General features: G+C 39.2%; 1 protein-coding gene across 4 annotated transcripts in view; it reads right to left on the bottom strand.

Moving 5' to 3' along the window:
- Positions 1 to 16,982, bottom strand: part of TRIM66 (tripartite motif containing 66) — a 44,952-nt gene that overhangs the window by 11,124 nt on the left and 16,846 nt on the right. For 3 of the 4 annotated variants that reach the window (XM_023928618.2, XM_086892063.1, XM_086892061.1), the window contains 8 exons: positions 15,078 to 15,210; positions 14,141 to 14,257; positions 13,243 to 13,357; positions 12,140 to 12,286; positions 11,896 to 12,013; positions 10,028 to 10,881; positions 8,854 to 9,024; positions 180 to 455 (listed from right to left, as the gene is read on the bottom strand). In XM_023928618.2, coding sequence (XP_023784386.2) covers positions 180 to 455; positions 8,854 to 9,024; positions 10,028 to 10,881; positions 11,896 to 12,013; positions 12,140 to 12,286; positions 13,243 to 13,357; positions 14,141 to 14,257; positions 15,078 to 15,210 — 1,931 coding nt within the window. The remainder of the gene's footprint in view (positions 1 to 179; positions 456 to 8,853; positions 9,025 to 10,027; positions 10,882 to 11,895; positions 12,014 to 12,139; positions 12,287 to 13,242; positions 13,358 to 14,140; positions 14,258 to 15,077; positions 15,211 to 16,982) is intronic. The other variant, XM_086892062.1, reaches the window with a different exon arrangement.

Here is a 16,982-nt window from a genome sequence, read left to right as displayed (position 1 = left end):
CTATTATCAGTTTTCTTTCTTTTCATGTTAAGAAAGTAATTTGTAATCAGTATTCAAATAGCAGATAAGGAAAACTTTACTTATTGAAATAGTAATTTATTTTGACTGATTGATCAACAGCAACACGCTGTAAATGGAAGTGGATTCCCTCTCAGCAGAGCAGTTTGAGCCATCCCTACCTTGCATTTAGTGCCTCCCTGGAGTGCATCACCTGGTGTGAGGCCAGCAGGGTCAGGGCTCGGGTCACTGGGAGCCCTGCCCAGTGCCAGGCTGTAGCTGGGCAGGGGCTCTGGTGCAGCATCACAGTCACAGAGGGCATTTGGGGACAGGCCAAGTGTCACAGCAGCTGCACCTTTCGCCTCTGGGTCAGCTGAGCTGGATAACCTTGTTGGAGATTGAGATAATTCCATTTCTGTGCTGTTTGGAAAGCCCACAAAGCTTAAGGATGCTGAACGCTGGGAAAAGCAAAAGGGGAAAAAAAATCCAATACATTAATAAGCTTTTCAGCAGCAAAATGTTACTGTTCTGTCTGTAATAGATGAGATGCTCGGTTTCAGCTTGACATAATCAAACAGTTGTGTCACAAGGGCTGTAAGGATCTATTGTAATCCTACACTATTTCCAAAAGCTTTAGATTCTCCACCATTAAAACTGAAAACTGGAAAAGGAGACAACTGGGTTACTCTTCTGGTGCTTACAAAAAAAATGTGTTCCTTAGATGTATTCAAGGGATTCTGAGTTTTAACTCCTACAGTGACTGGGAAATCTATGTAGAACACTGTACCAAATTAATCCTTGGCATAAACCCTATTATTTTCCATTAAATTTTCCCAAAAGAAATAAGATCCAAATCAGAAATTTTGTAATTTTATTAAAAGATCATCAGATCATTCAGAAAGAAGATTCAGAAGAAATAAGTAACACAAGTACATGGAGTTATTGTTCCTGTTAATGATGCTAAAAACTTTATGATGCTTAGTGAATCAGTCCCATTAAAACCTTAAGCATCTCCCCTTTAAATATCATAGATTAGATGCAGAAATATCTTACATGCACTAATGATGAAATATGTCCAGTTTCCAAAGAAAGAGAATATTTACCAAAGTATCAAAATGCCTTTTTTACTGTGTCATGATTTGTCACTATCAAACCCAGAGACACTGTTACACAAACTGAAGCAAATCCACTCGTCCAGGTGACTTCCCTAAGCTGCCTCATATCCTGGAATGTGGGACTGTGTTGAAAACAAGACTCTTCTAGTATCCATGAGAAGCAAATAGAAGCAATTTTAAGACGTATACAGATCTGTCTCACTTGAATATACAACTTTCCCTTGATTTGATTATAGTTCATTGGTGTTTCACTCTATATTTGACTGACTATATCCTTTTCTCTTGACTGCAGTACAGTAGGTAGCACTTCTTTTAATATAAATCAAGACAACAGAAATTTGTCCATTGCATCTGAATTAGAGTTTAAATTTATTGTTGTACTTATTTCTCCACTAGAGGCCTGTGACTCAGAAGTGAATATTTCCTAAATTTAATTAGTATTTTTCTCAACTTATACTCCATTTGGGATTTTGATACTTTTGTCCATCTTAACCCCACAGTGGTAAAGACTGCAGACTAGACTCAGCTGTCAGATGTGTCTGTGTAAATCCTACCTCATGCCAGTCTTGAATTCCTCTGCCTGCAGTGCTCAGTAACTCTGTGCTAAGACAACACTGCCCACAGACACTAACTTCCACCTAACAATGGAAGCAATTTAATTTCCTCTTTGTCAATTTGCAATAGATGCTACAACAGGAGCTTTGCCTGAAGAGCGACCACTTAATTTGATGAGACAAAATACGCCTGCATTTGAGACAGAAAGAGGTCAGCTCTTCTGCAGAGCCAGGGGAGGTTTGTGCCATTCACACAGTGCTGCAGTGAGCCTGCTTTAAACAGTCCCTCCATGTAGAAGGCATCCCAGGGAGCACTGGGTTCCTGCAGCCAGGAATTGGTCATTCTCCCCCTCTTGAGTCAAATGGACACCCCTGAATCTCAGCTGTCACAACTTTTTGGAAGCAGCTGGAAGTAGACGCACATGTTGATCCCACCTTGCATTTGAGCTGAAAACTAGAACACAGCTAATATGGAAATGCACCAGTGGAGGCCCAAACTTGCCATATAGTCTGTTTGATAGAGCATTCCTAAGAATGCTGAGGTTTCAAACCAAAATTACCTCCATAGGTCAGCAAGGAATCCACTTTTCATGGCCACGCATCCTAAAGTCCACAAAGATCAAAATTGTTTATTTGCCACAATTCGCTTACGACAGGGTCCTGCAGTCACAGTGAGAAATGGGACCCACCAAGTACATATTCTCAGTTTCATTCCATCACTCATTTTACCACAAGCCTTTTTCAGATGACAAAATCAACATGTGAATAGTTCCCATATCACTTACAAAAAAACTAAACAAACATAACTAAAGCAAACAAGCACAATTCGTGCTTGAGCCGAAGATGAATTGTGATCAGCCCTTGCCTTTCCCCCTTATTTCCAAGTCCACTGTGAGCATTAATTAAGGCCCTGTGAGGTACTTAAGTATTTATTTGGTCAAGTTCTCCAAAGCATGGAGCATCCACAAACTCCTGAGTCAATAGGAACCACCCAAAGCTGTACTCCATTGGGAATGGGCATTCTGAGGCATACACATGACAGGCACACCACCCAAATTTGCTCCCAAGATAACTGGAGACCTTCTGGCCCTTCAGTTCCTCCAATCACTACCCACATCTTCCTTGACTCGTGCCATCATCTCCTGTACTGAGACCTGACCTTCTGTGTGCAACTCAGGTGAAATGTTCCCCCTCCTAAGGCAATGTAGGATTACTCCTGGCTACAGTGGGACAAGTTAACTTACTGAGAGTAGCCACTGGGATGACTCCTACTGAAGGAAAAAAATTATATGGAGCCACACACGTAAGATTTGGTTATAGCTATAATTTTCAGAAAGGTGAAATTCAGTTGCATGGTGTGGCTATGCCCTTTTTACTCTTCTAGCTAGCTTCTGAGATCTTTTTAGATTATATAAGCCAATGTAAAACCTTACACTTGTTAAAAAGAATAATGAGGCCATCAAACTGCCATCTGTCTTTCCCTTGGGGCAAAAGTTAATTTTGTGGTTATTTTAATGATGAAGCAACATTATGATCTTTCAGTGCAAAATATTAAAACTCACAGTTAAGAACAGACACATTCCGTCCTGATCCATGGAGCTGCTGTCAAGTGTGAAGTGAACAATGCACTGGGAACAAGGCTCATTAATAGACTATTAATTCACTCCCTAAAATAATCATTTCTTTTGCCATTAGCAAAAATTTCTCTTTTCCCTTGACAGTTCAGCTAGTTTTTGCAAATGGGACGCCTTTAAAGGATTTATCTGTTTTATATAAGCTCTATTGCTTTTATATTGCAACATTTGAACAACAACAAGCAATAATTATGCTCTTGGGCAGAGGGTGGCTTCAGCTGTTGGTTAATTTTGAACTTTTTTGACATTTTAATGTACAGTCTGGTACACTGAACTACATCTGTGTCACTATAAATGGAATTCTCATTGTCTCATAATTAATTTTGGTCTGATGATCCTTAAAATATAATGGCAGCAGCATCACCACCCCAAAATGCCTCCTACCACAATTTTCTTAGCTATGGTAGTGAAAAGTAAGAAAAGAGAACATGCAAAGTGCCTTCAGAGAACAAAAAATAAACACATGGCTCAGTTTAAATATTTCTTTGATCACTGTTGCATTCAAAACAGGTCCAGTGTAAACATGCAGCACCAATACAGAAGAATTCTGAGAAGCAAATACTTACCTTGAAACAGTGGGATTAGGATTTGTTAGGATTGTTTTGGCAAAGTCTCGGGGCTGTTGACATTAAGTGTCACTGATAAAGGAAGCTAAAACTGGGAACCGCCAATTCTCTTTGCTATGGGAGAAACACCACGCTGCAAATGGTTGCAGAGTAATGAAGGGCTGCTATTAAGTGGAGCAATCCCCCTGGCAGCTCGTTATGCTGGAAGGTTAAACAAATGTACTACTCCAATCCAGTTGCTTAACACAGCAGCACTGATAACACAGGCTGCACATGCTTCCCATTCCCAGATTCAGAACAGAATCCGAAGGATTTCCTTTCCGCTTTCATGAGAAAAAAGAATCCAAATCTTCATTAACATTTTGTCTGAATAAACTGGAGCGGGCTTAAAGCGGAAGGAGGAAGAGATTGTATGGAGGGAGCAGCATCATGTTTTATTTATCTCTTTTTTTTTTCAGGTCAAAGGAAAAAGGTTTTGTAAAATTAACATTCTGGGAAATGTACCTAATTGCATTAAGCATGAATGTATTTGTGCTCTGTTCAATTCTGTAAAGTAAAAAAAAAACATACTCTGCTACTTGAGAAATTTATAGTACCCCAGGCAATTATTTTCTTCATTACTAATTCCTCTAAAATTAATAGTAATTAAGGAGAAAAAACAGCAACAACAAACCCATTTTGCCAAGTCCATTTTTTCCCAAGCTCAGATCTGAAGTGCTAGGGTTGGATATTAAATTATTATTACTTTCAGTCACTAAGTAATCACAACTCTGTGCAATACTACCATCAAATAAAATCTGTACTTAAACAAACATTGTCCTCCAGTCACCCCAAATGTCATGTGTTTTTAAAGAAAAAAAAAAGTTCCACCATGACCTGTCACCATATTAGTCTTTCATGAAATGCTACCACAGCATATTCTTGGAATATATAAAAGAGAAGACTCTCAGAGCACTCTGAAGAGTACACCTTGGATAGAACAGAATATTTCCTAGGATTTCCCCATTTCAGGTACTTTATGGTGCTTGAGACAAACAGAGCTCTTGAATTAAGAAGCTGGATCTTGTTGTGAATCAAAAAGAATACCACAAGTACAATGCACTACACAACATTTCCATGTATTCACACTTCAATGACTAATCTTGGTCACCCTGCCTCAAAAATTATTTATCAAAACCACAATGTGTGGGGAAATGAAGGACCAAAGTACAGAATGGTTTTCATGAAAGACTAACTCTAGAGAGACAAGCAGTCACTTTTAAGCTTCATAAAGAAACTTTCAAGAATAAATTCAATGTATACCAATAAAATACAGATATTATCATTGGGATGAATACAGAGTGATTATACACACTGTTTTTCTCAACACAAAAACAAGAAGGCATCTGACTGATCTATCAGGCAAGAGACTTAAAGTAAGCAAACAGAAGAACTTTTCACTCCATGCAAAACTCAGTTGGTGTAGAATGCTGAAGAGTATTCTACAGTAATATTAAAATAGACTCAGAATAGTGAATTAGACAAATCCACAGACAAGGGGTCTATAAAGAGCTCTAAACCACAACTGTCTGGGTACAACCTTCAGGTCAGAAAGTCCCTGAAGTGCTGGCTTTCATAATCTGGGATAGTGGACCATCAGTTTATATTTGTCTTCTTCTGAGGCCTTTCCCTGAGGTTCTGCTGTTGACTATATTTATAAAGGATCAGATCAGCTGTCCAGTGATAACTTACTGCACAACATATTCAGAGTTTCACTTTAAGCAGAAGATGAGCTAACAGAGCTAAGGGTCTTGCTCCAAACTACAGAAGGGGATGCACTTTATGAAGCATGACGAGGAGAGATGTCCAGCTGGCCCTGCATCAACACAAACATCTGTTGCAGTGGTGCCTGAGGCTCAAATTACAAATTTGTGCTCTAGATGTACAGTAATGATGACATTTCTTCAAATGCAGCTTATACCACTCTTGCTCATCACAGCCAGAAATGACAATGAGGTATGTGCAAACAAAACAGAAACTGTATTCCTGTTATTAATCCTGAAAACACAATTAGGCCCAAAATATCTTATTATTCTTGCCTTTATTCCAGAATAGGTGACCTCTCTAGTCCTGTGCACAAATTAATAACTTGGTATCATACTACATAAAAGCAGCAAGATCATATCACTGCAGAAGGTTGGTAACCCTTTCCACAAAATCGTTGTGCTCATTCCTTCACACTGCAACTTAGCAATTCCATAGCTTGTGTAAAATCTGTTTGCTAGAGTTTGGCACAATTCCCTGGAAATGCAGTACAAATGGAAGTTATATATTATATATGGCATAGCATATATATATATATGTTATTGGTCCAAGCTGAACCAAGAGGTCTTGGCTGTGTAAGTGAAGTATTCTGATAGAGGAATACGAAGAGAAAACTATATCCATTTTCCACATCAGCAGAAGGCTTTCATTCCTAGTGTGGCATTCTTAAAAAGGTGTTAATCCAGCCTGGAATTATGCAAAATGCAGCACTTGACTTATATGAAACAATCAATGCTCTAAGTATAGAAACATTTATTCTGCACAAAAAAAAATAATTCACAGAAAAAGAATAGTTAGAGGAATATACAGGAAGACAGAAAGCCTGACAAAATATCACCATTAATGATCCAAAATGAGCAAAACAAATGAAAACTATCCCAAACCATTTAAATCATGAGCTATTAAGAGCATCTTCTCCAACATTGCTTTACAAATAAATATAATTCTGCATGCAGGCAAGTCATCTAGTTATCAGTCAATAATATCAAATTTATACCATAAACATGTTTCAGAATTAATGCACAGAAGTTTAATTACATGGGCAACCAAGCCTTGCCCCACTCCAAAATAAAAGAAACCGCTGAGCTAATGAAAGCTTTTATTTCTGTATTTTTTGGGCAGATCTTGGCAACCATTTCATTAAGCCGTTAATTCAGGTGCACACTGCTTTCTCTTTAATGAAAGAATCTCAGCAGACAGGGAATTATTTATTCCACTAGGAGTACTGGGCTCAGCTGAAGGCTGTCAGAGCTCAGCAGAAATGCAACAGGAGGCCAAGAAATCCAACAGCAATTATTCTCCAAGAGACAGAACAGTTCTTCTTTAGGCAGCAGCTTTATCTAGCCATTTTCTCTACCATATTTTCCAAGTATGTCAGACTTGTCCACATTCATTTTCTCCATGTCTTCCAAGGTGATCTTGAGAGAGATGAAATATTCTGAACATAGGCCATGTGAGAGCACGTGGACAAACACCTATTCAGAAATTTTTGTCTGGAGATGGGTGTGAGGACATTTAATCAGGTGAACCAGATAAGAACAAACAGACACATTCCCTTGTTCTTAAACAGGAACCAATCTCCCATTTAAACTCAGATTTAATCCAATTGTCAGCAAAAGCACTGAGACATCTTTAAGGAGCATTCATGGACAATATATTTCAAGGGTTTACTTGCTGTGTTTTTTCCCTTTTTTTTTCCCAATTTGCCATTGCCAGAGCTGTCAGTATCTTCATCCCCCCCAGCTGTCTTCATCCCAAACAGCTCATTAGAAGAGATGAATACAAGCAAAGATGGGGTTCTGTAGCTGTTGAACAATCTCACTTCTTGAAGAGGTACTGGGCACCTCAGAAAAACAGACACCCCCATGTTTTCTGCACAAGAGCATAGACTTCTTAGCACCATTAGAAACAAAACCCTTTTTTCTTTTCCCTAGGAGTATCCTCCTTTTGCCACCTTCTCAGCTTCTACAGCAACAAATCAGCCCTTTCTCCTTTATTACTCCTGCTTTTCCCATCAGACCACACTAGTCTCTCTCTCTCCTGCACATCTCTTTCAATTTTCTTCCCTCTTTTTGACATTTCTTGCTTAAGCTGTTGTGTAACCTTCCATTACAGGTTCACAAAACAGATTTTTTTGTGGCTTTCAAATCTGATTTGCACACTGCTTCCAGGCCTGTATCTCTGCAGCTCCCAAAGGAATCTCCAGCAATTCTCTGGATGGGTATTGCATCATAAATATGTTGCATCAACAAAGTCACATACAGAAGGAAAAATAACTTGCTTTTTGAGAATAGAAAGACAAGTACTTCCACAATATTTCACAGACAAATTCCAAGAAAAAAAAAATACTATGGAAGTCTTCTACATGGTACACAAAATTAGTCATGCACTGAAGTAACAAACACATTTAAAAAACAGAATATGATGTGCTGCTTGGAGTGTTTCAAACATACTGTACAGAGAAGTAAAAGGCAGCTTCTCTGCTTCACAAGCACAGGTGATATCCAGAGCCAGCAAGGCTCTACTGATAACTGTTGGCCTTCCTGGTTGTGCTCATGCTGCTTCTTCAATGGTCAGAGCCTCACAGTAAGAGGGAAGACCAAAGCCTGGCTCTATCTTATATTAAAATATTCTAGATATACAGAAATTGTGATTTTTCTGCTTATGCAAGAATAATGTGAAGGAGAATAACAGAATTTAAGGCACCCTGTTTTCAGCAGTAATTAGTGGTGTTGTTTCTGGGGCAACTGTTTGGAAGACTGCTGCTCAGGCCTGATTTCATCAGCACCCCTGACTCCTGCTTTATTTATTTTTTTCAAATTAACCACTTCTAGTATGGTAGTTAGCAAGTCCTGGTAATTAAATCCCTAGACATAGGAGCCAGACAGAATTTAAGTAGTGAAGAAAGAGAGCCTCTATTTATTTGCCAGTTCATGTCTAGAAACCATGCCAGCCAGACCTAAACACTATCAGCCTCTAAAAGAGTTGCTCATCCTGGCACCTCACTGGGAGATGCACACAAGGTTAGGCTGTGACCACTTTCCAAAACTTTCAAGCCATTTAGCTGATTTTTAGTGCATTTCAATTTTTATTCCGCCTCACTGCAAACTCCAATGCCACATTCAATATTATCAAATCGTGTTTTCCCTTTAATTTTTTTTTTTTAAAAAAAAGTTATTTATACCTTTCTCACTGGATGTGAAGTTGATTGCTGCAGTGTGTGCTCAGGGGAGTGGATCCTGACATCATGGACTAATGATTCTTCATCTAATGATTGCGACAAGGAGGGACTGTCACTTTTGTCAAGAGGAATGACAGGCTTCTGGGCATCAGCCTCTGTGGAGCTCTCACAGGCCTACAAATCACAAATGAGAATTTGTCTTTTCAACATCTCAGAAAGAAAAACGATAACAAATTCACAACAACTCACAGCATACACATTATGACAAGCCCAAAAAGACTAAAACAGCAGAGATGTTCGAGGCAACCCTAAGCAGAGAGATAAATGGAGAAATATTTCTCTCAAACATTATTGAAGTCCTAAAAAAAAAAAAAAGACTTGATAAAGATGCTAAAATGCAAAGCTATGCCAAAAGCCTGCAGTCTGCCCTTGCAAGTAATCTACTTTGAGAATTATTCAAGGTGGCAGTTCCACAGAATTTACACATTGGGAAGTCCAAGCCACCTTTCCACCATTTTAAATGAATTTCACTTTATTCTGCAGCTGATCTGCCTTGTAGCTTGGATGCTCACCACCAAGCACTGTCCCTCTTTCAAAAGAAGGATTCTTACTAACAGAGGAAAAGGGAAGAGATTAGCCCTGCTGACAAAGCTATAGCACAACAGCATGTGTGGACAGTGACAGTAATCTTAAATACATGGTGCAGCAGCAAGAGAATGGGAAATAACTCTCATACCAAGAAATTGTCTTCACTCCTTTCAATAATAATACAGAATCTAATGCTTTTTCACTCCCTTCAATAATAATACAGAATCTAATGCTTTTTAAGGACTCAGGGCTTAATGTTTCCAGTAAAAAAGAGTTGAAATGCAGAGTGAAACTACTGCAGTCCTGCAGTCACCTATTTACATAGGAGGAGTGATGGTGCTTTTATTCTCCCATGTTGCTGCTCACCCTTATCTATTGAGACACTCAGTCCTTTGGGATCCAGGGTGGTTATGCAGCACTATACAGAAAATTTTGGCCCAATCTGCATGAGGCATGAAGCCTCTCTGCTGCACACATAGACAGAACACCAACAGAGAGTTCAGAGAAATACGTGAACTCTCAAAGTTGTGTTCAATTTCTGAACTTACACTGACTAAATGCAGTAGGAAATTACTTTGAGACAACATACTTGTGCTTCATCTTGGACTTGTGGCTGTGCTGGGGTTGGCTGCCTCACTATGTAGTTGATCTGACCAACTATAGTCTGCTGAACATGCTGAGGTGGCTTGGCTTGGTTCAGCTGCAAGCTGGACTGTCCCTGGGCCTGCAGGAGAAGCTCCAGATCCTTTTTCATCTCCTCCAGCTCAAACTGGTGGTGCATGATGTCCAGGCTCTGCTGGATGACTTGCTTGTGGCTGCTCTCGTCATGTCCTGGTGTGGGGGGTGTCAGTGGCAGCTGCTGCTGCTGCTGGGGTGGCTGCAGCACGTGGTGGGATTTCATCTTCTGGAGATGGCCCAGCTGCACTCCCACAGCTGATGTCTGCAGAGAAGCCTGTGGGTGGCTTGTGTGAACCTGCTGAGCCTCGTGGGAGACACCAGCACAGCCCTGCTGCAGCTGCTGGGCTGGGAAGGGCTTTCCCACCCTCCCGGACACGTTCTCCAGCTCCAGGCGCTGCTCCAGCCCGGCCTGCGGGACCTTCCCAGGCTGGGGGACAGCCCGTGGCTCTCTGTCCTGGTGCTGCAGGCTGTACTGCAGAGGGAAGTGCTGCTGCTGAAGGGCAGGAGGCTGGTGGAAGCTCTTGTGGTGGTTCATGTCCTGGTAGGAAGGCTGGGCTTTGCTGGGGTGGGGAGCGCTGAGGCAGTGGGAGCAGCACAGGGGTGCAGAGCACTGCATGGCAGGTGGGAACTGCTGGGGCTGGCTGCTCTCCAGCTGGGAGGCTGGGGAGCGGTGCCCATGGTACAGAGAGGGCTGTAACCCCTGGATATTTCCACACAGTAGCATGTCTGGGTGAGAAATGTGTCCTCCTTCCACTGTAAAACCCCCTGGGAAAAAAAAAAAAAAAAAAGCAAATTTACTCCCTGCTATGGGCTTGAAAAATTTATACAATAAAAGTTGTACACAAGGAAATGGCCATCATTCACATTTCAAATATAAAAGATATTCAAATATCCTATCCAAACAGTCTGCCAACATATGTTCAAGACAAATTTTCCAATATTTATCTAGTTATTCCAATTCACACCAAGCTCCCACTGATATCAGAGGAACTCATGGAATTACCCAGCAAACACTTTGAAAAATTGACCTTATTTTATCTTAACTGATGCACATGGCTTGCCCTTTCATTTTTTACTGAAGTATGAGCTTATCTTCTCATCCATAAGCACAGGTACAAAAGACAGCTTCCAGGGTGCAAGTGACAAAAATGAAAAAGATTAATGTTATGTAGGTGAGACTCACAAGGGCTGGAAATAGAAGTGACCTATGAAATTATCTAAGTGATCTTGTCCATGTTTGTCATCAAGAGAGTACTCTTGATGACTATTGCAATACTTTTGATAGTGTTTTACCCCTATCAGTTTTTAATACCTTTAAATAGGAAGAGAACTTATCTTTTAGATCATTGTTTAGCCCACTGAGCTGAATTTACAGTAATTTACAGAATTTACAGTTCCCATTGCAGCTGGGAAATCTGTAGCTGCTGGGAAACAAAGTCACTGTATGGACATCAGTTATATAGGTAATAATAGTATTAGGTAATATTATTACTAGTATTATTATAATAATTCCATTATTATTGTAATAATTATAATTATTACAGCTCATTGGGCCACTATGAGAGTGAAAGCACCAGACATCTCAGTAGCCTTCTGGTGAATGGCTATAAATGGGGAGAACAATGGGAAAGTTCAGCCACACTCATCTTTCTCCAGAACCTAGCAAGAGTTTTAAAACTGCATGTCAAAACAAAAAGGGAGAGCCCTTCAGGGGAGCTACTGTATTGTCTACATCTGTCTAGCCTAGCTTTGGGCATTTGCCTGTTCCAGTTCTCTTACCCAAGCTGGAGAGCTGCTTGGTCCAGTAGGAGGGATCCCAAGTGAACCTGATCCTCAGAGGAGGGCCCGTGTCCGTGTTACAGCTCGTCTCCAGCAAGCGCTGGATCTGAAACACAATCTGGTGACACATTCAAGGACAACGATTTTATTCACAGTTCCAAGATCCTGAAAAATGCTTCACTTCAGCAACAGCAAATCCTTAAAACAGTTCTCACAATTACTGCACGACAAGCATTGCTCTTACCAGCTCCTTACTGAAGAGAAATGGGATGGTTTTTTTGCTACACACGGCCCAGCTGATGAAGTTCTGGACGTGTTCTACCTGTCTGCCTAAAACCACAACACCTTGCAGTTGTTGTTCCAGCCTCTGCTTCCTCTCACTGGTGATTTTCTGTTAATAACATGAATCAGTAGAAAAGGGCTGTCATTCTTCAGAAACACATAATAGACGCAATCATTGGCACTAGTGTTTGCAGCAATGCTGTTCTTCCCACAGAAAGGAAAGTAAATCCAACTCAGAAGATAAGCCTGAATTCAGGAAGAGCAATGACTTCCCCAGGAGCAAACAACCTGCAACATTCTGGCCTTGGTTTAACAGAATTAACATAACCCAAGAAAGCTGCAGAAGTTGGATCAAATTTGCACCCGGGCTACTTTCTTGCCTGGAAATTCTGATCAGCAACTTTTCCCCTCAGCACATTTCAAAGTAAGATCTTACATCCTTCAACTGAACATCCAAAAACTGAAGAGTCAAAACTCAGAAGTGCTGTTACAGAAATTAGACCAAATAATTATTTCTGAAACAGGGTGTTAATTGTGCTACAAGTGGGCTCCTACAAATTAAACATTAAAATCAGAAGCTGATTTGTTTTCTAACAAACAAATATTCTCTGTAAAGGCATTAGAAAATGTTACTCATGATAAGGAAACATTTTGACACTTTGCCCTGAATCTTTGTCAACCACAGATTCCACATAAAAGCCTGCAGAAAAAAACCCAAATATTTGAAAATACTATATATTCTTTATTATTAAATATTATAAATAAATATATAAAATGCTATGTTAATTAATATTAATTAAGATGAATTAATAAATAATATACTTAAGCATTCAATATATTTTATATATTTAAATATATATATAATTTTAAATACTGCATCCTAATTAATTATTATTAACACACACAAATATTAGTATTATAAATAGAATAATATTCTGTTAATATTATATATTAAAATATAAGGAATGGGACAATAGCTCCCACAGTCTATATTCTTTCCACTGGCACTGGGATTAAATTTAATTTAGTTTGATTTCCCAAGATATCAAAATAAACTAGCCTTACTTCCAGTTGTTCAAGGAGGATATTCATTCGTTTATCAATTTCATTCATCAGAACCATCTTGGCCATTTTTATTTGGTTTTCCACCTTTTTGTACAGATGTTTTACTTCAAGCAGCCTATGGGTAAGAGGTACAAATCCCTGGATGAGCCAGCTGTGCCACGGATTCACTGCTCAGCAGTTGTTTGCTACAAGGGCTGATCTGCCTGCTGACAGAACTGCAGTGAGAGTTCTCTCATTCCCCATCACCTCTCCCCCACTTCTCTGAACCCCAACCACCCCTCTCTGGATGTGACATGCTGATGGAGTCTCTCAAACATCATGGCAAGAACACTCTTTAGTTCTTTTTCAACAAATACATACATAATATATCCAAAACTTCCAGGTTACACTGGATTTTAAACAGTATAAATAGATTTGTGCTCTTGAAATGGTTTTATTAATGCAGAAGAGAGATCCAACAGCTACTAAATCCATAATCAGTAGCTGAAATCCAGTTCAAATAATTAAATATTTTCATTTTTATAGTCAGCTTGACTGAAATTGAACCTTATTTTGAGGTTCCTTGAAGAAATAAGTATCTTAAAAATTATCTTTATTTATAATATTGTCAAATTCTAGTTCAGAAACAGATTATACAAAGAAATCTTAACTCTGAAGTCAGCTGTCACATGCCTTACAAAGAGTATGGAATCATGAATTACAACGCCATGACTTGTCAGTACCATTTAAACATGAATTTGATGTTTTTAATCTTCCCATTCTTTTCTACCCTCCAAGAAAAAAAATCAATAGCAGTTGCATTTAATTCTGTTAACCTACATTTAGGGAAAATATTATTTTTACAGATCACCTACTTCCATGGAGTGGGAAAAAAAAAAACAGGGAGCATAGAAATTACCTGTCTTCAATCTGTTTAGCTGAAACCTGAATCCCATTCTTTTTCTCCTCCACCTTAGTTATGACATTCTCCAGGATAATTCTCTGATTTTGCAGAGCTTCATCAAGATGCCTGAACCTGTGGAAGAAGGGGAAATTCTCACCCTGTGGTTTTCCATGCTCAGGAGTGAACAGGTGAGAGCAGGGAGGGTTCCTGTGAGCCCTGTGTAAAACCACTCGTGAGTAAAACAACTGAACTGAGTTTGCTGTGGCTTTTAAATTCAGACCACACTGCAGCTTCAGCTGGAAAACACAGCTGAGAAGTGCTAAATGCTGCTGAGCTGCTCAGCAGTGAGGTACCTGTTGTAAGTGCATATTATATTATTGGCTTTTCGCAAATACTAACATGAGTGTTATATGTATAAGGTTAGAAAACTTTGTTGTATTAACAGAGTTTTATTTCTGTTATTGATGAAACTTAGAAATAGTGGTATAATACATATATATGTTAGGCTATAACATGATATTAAAGCACAAACTACTTTTGTTTATATAACCCAGAGACTGAAAAGACAGTCAGAGACCCCCCCTGCATTTTTGGATTATCTTGTCCAGATGAACACAGCGGTCCTCCAAGGGAGGAATTTATTGCACCCATTATCAGAGGATGTAAAACCCAGTGGTGCCAAGAAGATTGGTCTACTGGGAAGGGGGCAAGTTAAAAACTAAACAAAGGAACGTCAAAAACTTAAGAAGAATGTCTGAATATGTATGAGAATTTATGGATATGTAGTAAGGTTCTGTTTTTAAGGGACAATCCTTTGCTACTAGGTGTGCTCTCTTGGCTGAATGCAGAGACACCCGGCCGTATCTGTACACTTTATTTTTATCTCCTAATTGCCTTTCCATTAAACTTTTAAATTCCACATGAAAACATGTGAACCTGGTTTTTCCCATACCTGTGCTCCTTGTGCTCCGACAGGAGGCAGATGCGGCAGGTGAGGGTGTCGCAGCTCTCACAAAACACCTTCAGCGGCTCCTGAGGGTGCGCCAGGCAAAACGAGGAAAACTCCCTTGCTTCATCCTCAGCTGCTGAGGAGTGCAAAGCAAAGGTGTCACTGACAAGGAGGAGAGCCCAGAAAAACAGTAGCCAAACGCCAAATTCCATGGAAAGTCTCAATGGCATTTTTTAAAGGCACGGAACCTGGAGCCAGCTGATGATTCGAGTTTTGGGTTTGTTCGTATTTTTCCCTTACACGTCCTACAAATGGAGCTGCAAACAAGGCATCAAAACGAATCATACTGTCCTCTAAACTCTTGTGAGTTTAAACTATCACGATTTGGAGCACCTGCCTCACAACTTTAAATGCCCTGCTCTGGTAAACCACTCAACAAAACTATTGTAAAACGTAGAATAGCAAATATATTAAATAAACTTGCAGTCACAGCAGAAGCAAGGGAATCCTTTGTTCTTAAAACATGAGCAGTTGTTTCCCAAGTTTGTGTTTGTTGCAATGCTGTTCATAAACTTCAGCAGCTGGTGCTGATATTAGGCCCTAAAATCTGTCCTTAAAAGGATTATCTAAAGAGTAGTGTGATAAAGAGTAAGAATGGGCATGCAAACTGGAAACCTTATTTGTGTACAATCTATTCTTGCCTTTTTTCTGAATGGTAGAATTGCTTTAAAAAGAAGGAACACTGTCAACAAAGATGCCAGAAAAAGACAAAGATAAACCATGGCAAAGCCAACCCTCCACCACCAAAGAAAGGCTCAATTGCTTCCTCACAGTACTCCAACAGACATCATTCTTTACCAACATGTGAGAAACTAAACAAAACCATTATTCTTAGATGATAAAAACTTTAAATTATAGAAAGGCATTAATAATTTATACATCATTATCTGCTCATATGAAATAAGAAGAAATATTTCCATTTTCCCACACCAAACTTCTTACTTATCTAAACAATTTTTAAAAAAAATCAACTTGGGGCACAGGCCATGCTCTCATGCTGTAGCAAAAGGAAGCCTTTTATCGATTCAGAAGTGATAACTATTGCAATAACACAGACCCACAGAGTATAGCAAGCTATACTGGCTCACTCCATTTTCAAACTGTAAAATTCTCAACAGAAAAATAGAAAGGCTAAGAAAATCTCATGGCTGACATGACAATGTCAGTGACAATGCAAACATGGAGAAAATCCATGCCACACTCTAAAAAACACGTGTCAAATTGCCCAGTTTTTAGATTGCTATCTACTCTAAATATTTCTGAGGAGCTTGATTTATTTCCTCCAGTTCAATTGACTTTCATTCCACCTTCTTAACAATGTGCAAGAAGATAATTTGTGACAGGTTAAGTGAAGATTTTGTGTAACAGCCTTACATAGCTTACATTTTTATCAATTATTTACTGCAGTATCATGCTTTGGTCTTCAGGGAAGTTTATTGGTTTATTTCATTATTAAATCAAATGCTAATAGGTAGCAATAATAAAGGAAGAAATTAGATTGAGGTTTTTTTAACCCACTCCAATATTTTCTACTAGAAAGGATCAATCTGAATTCACCTTGACAGCAATTTTTTTTTTCTGATTATATTGCAAATATGTGCTTTTGTATTAAAACCTGCAGCTGGCAAGCAAATAACGAGGTTGTACAACCAAGATATATCCAACAAGGGTGTCAAAGATCATCCCCTACGCGATCAGATCTTAAAAGGAAAAAAAAAAAAAAGACCATAATAACTTTCTGAAGGTTTATGGACTGGAAAAGCCTTTCAAAGTATTCAGCATCTGCAGAGCAGACAAGCTGTTTTTCTATAAACCCAAATCAAATTTTCCATATTAAATTCAAATTCA

Source organism: Cyanistes caeruleus, chromosome 6, assembly GCF_971803275.1.
Source record: "Cyanistes caeruleus chromosome 6, bCyaCae1.hap1.1, whole genome shotgun sequence".
Taxonomy (NCBI): Eukaryota; Metazoa; Chordata; class Aves; order Passeriformes; family Paridae; genus Cyanistes; species Cyanistes caeruleus.
The sequence above is the reverse complement of the archived record's forward strand: the minus strand, read 5'-3'. Positions and strand labels throughout refer to the sequence as shown.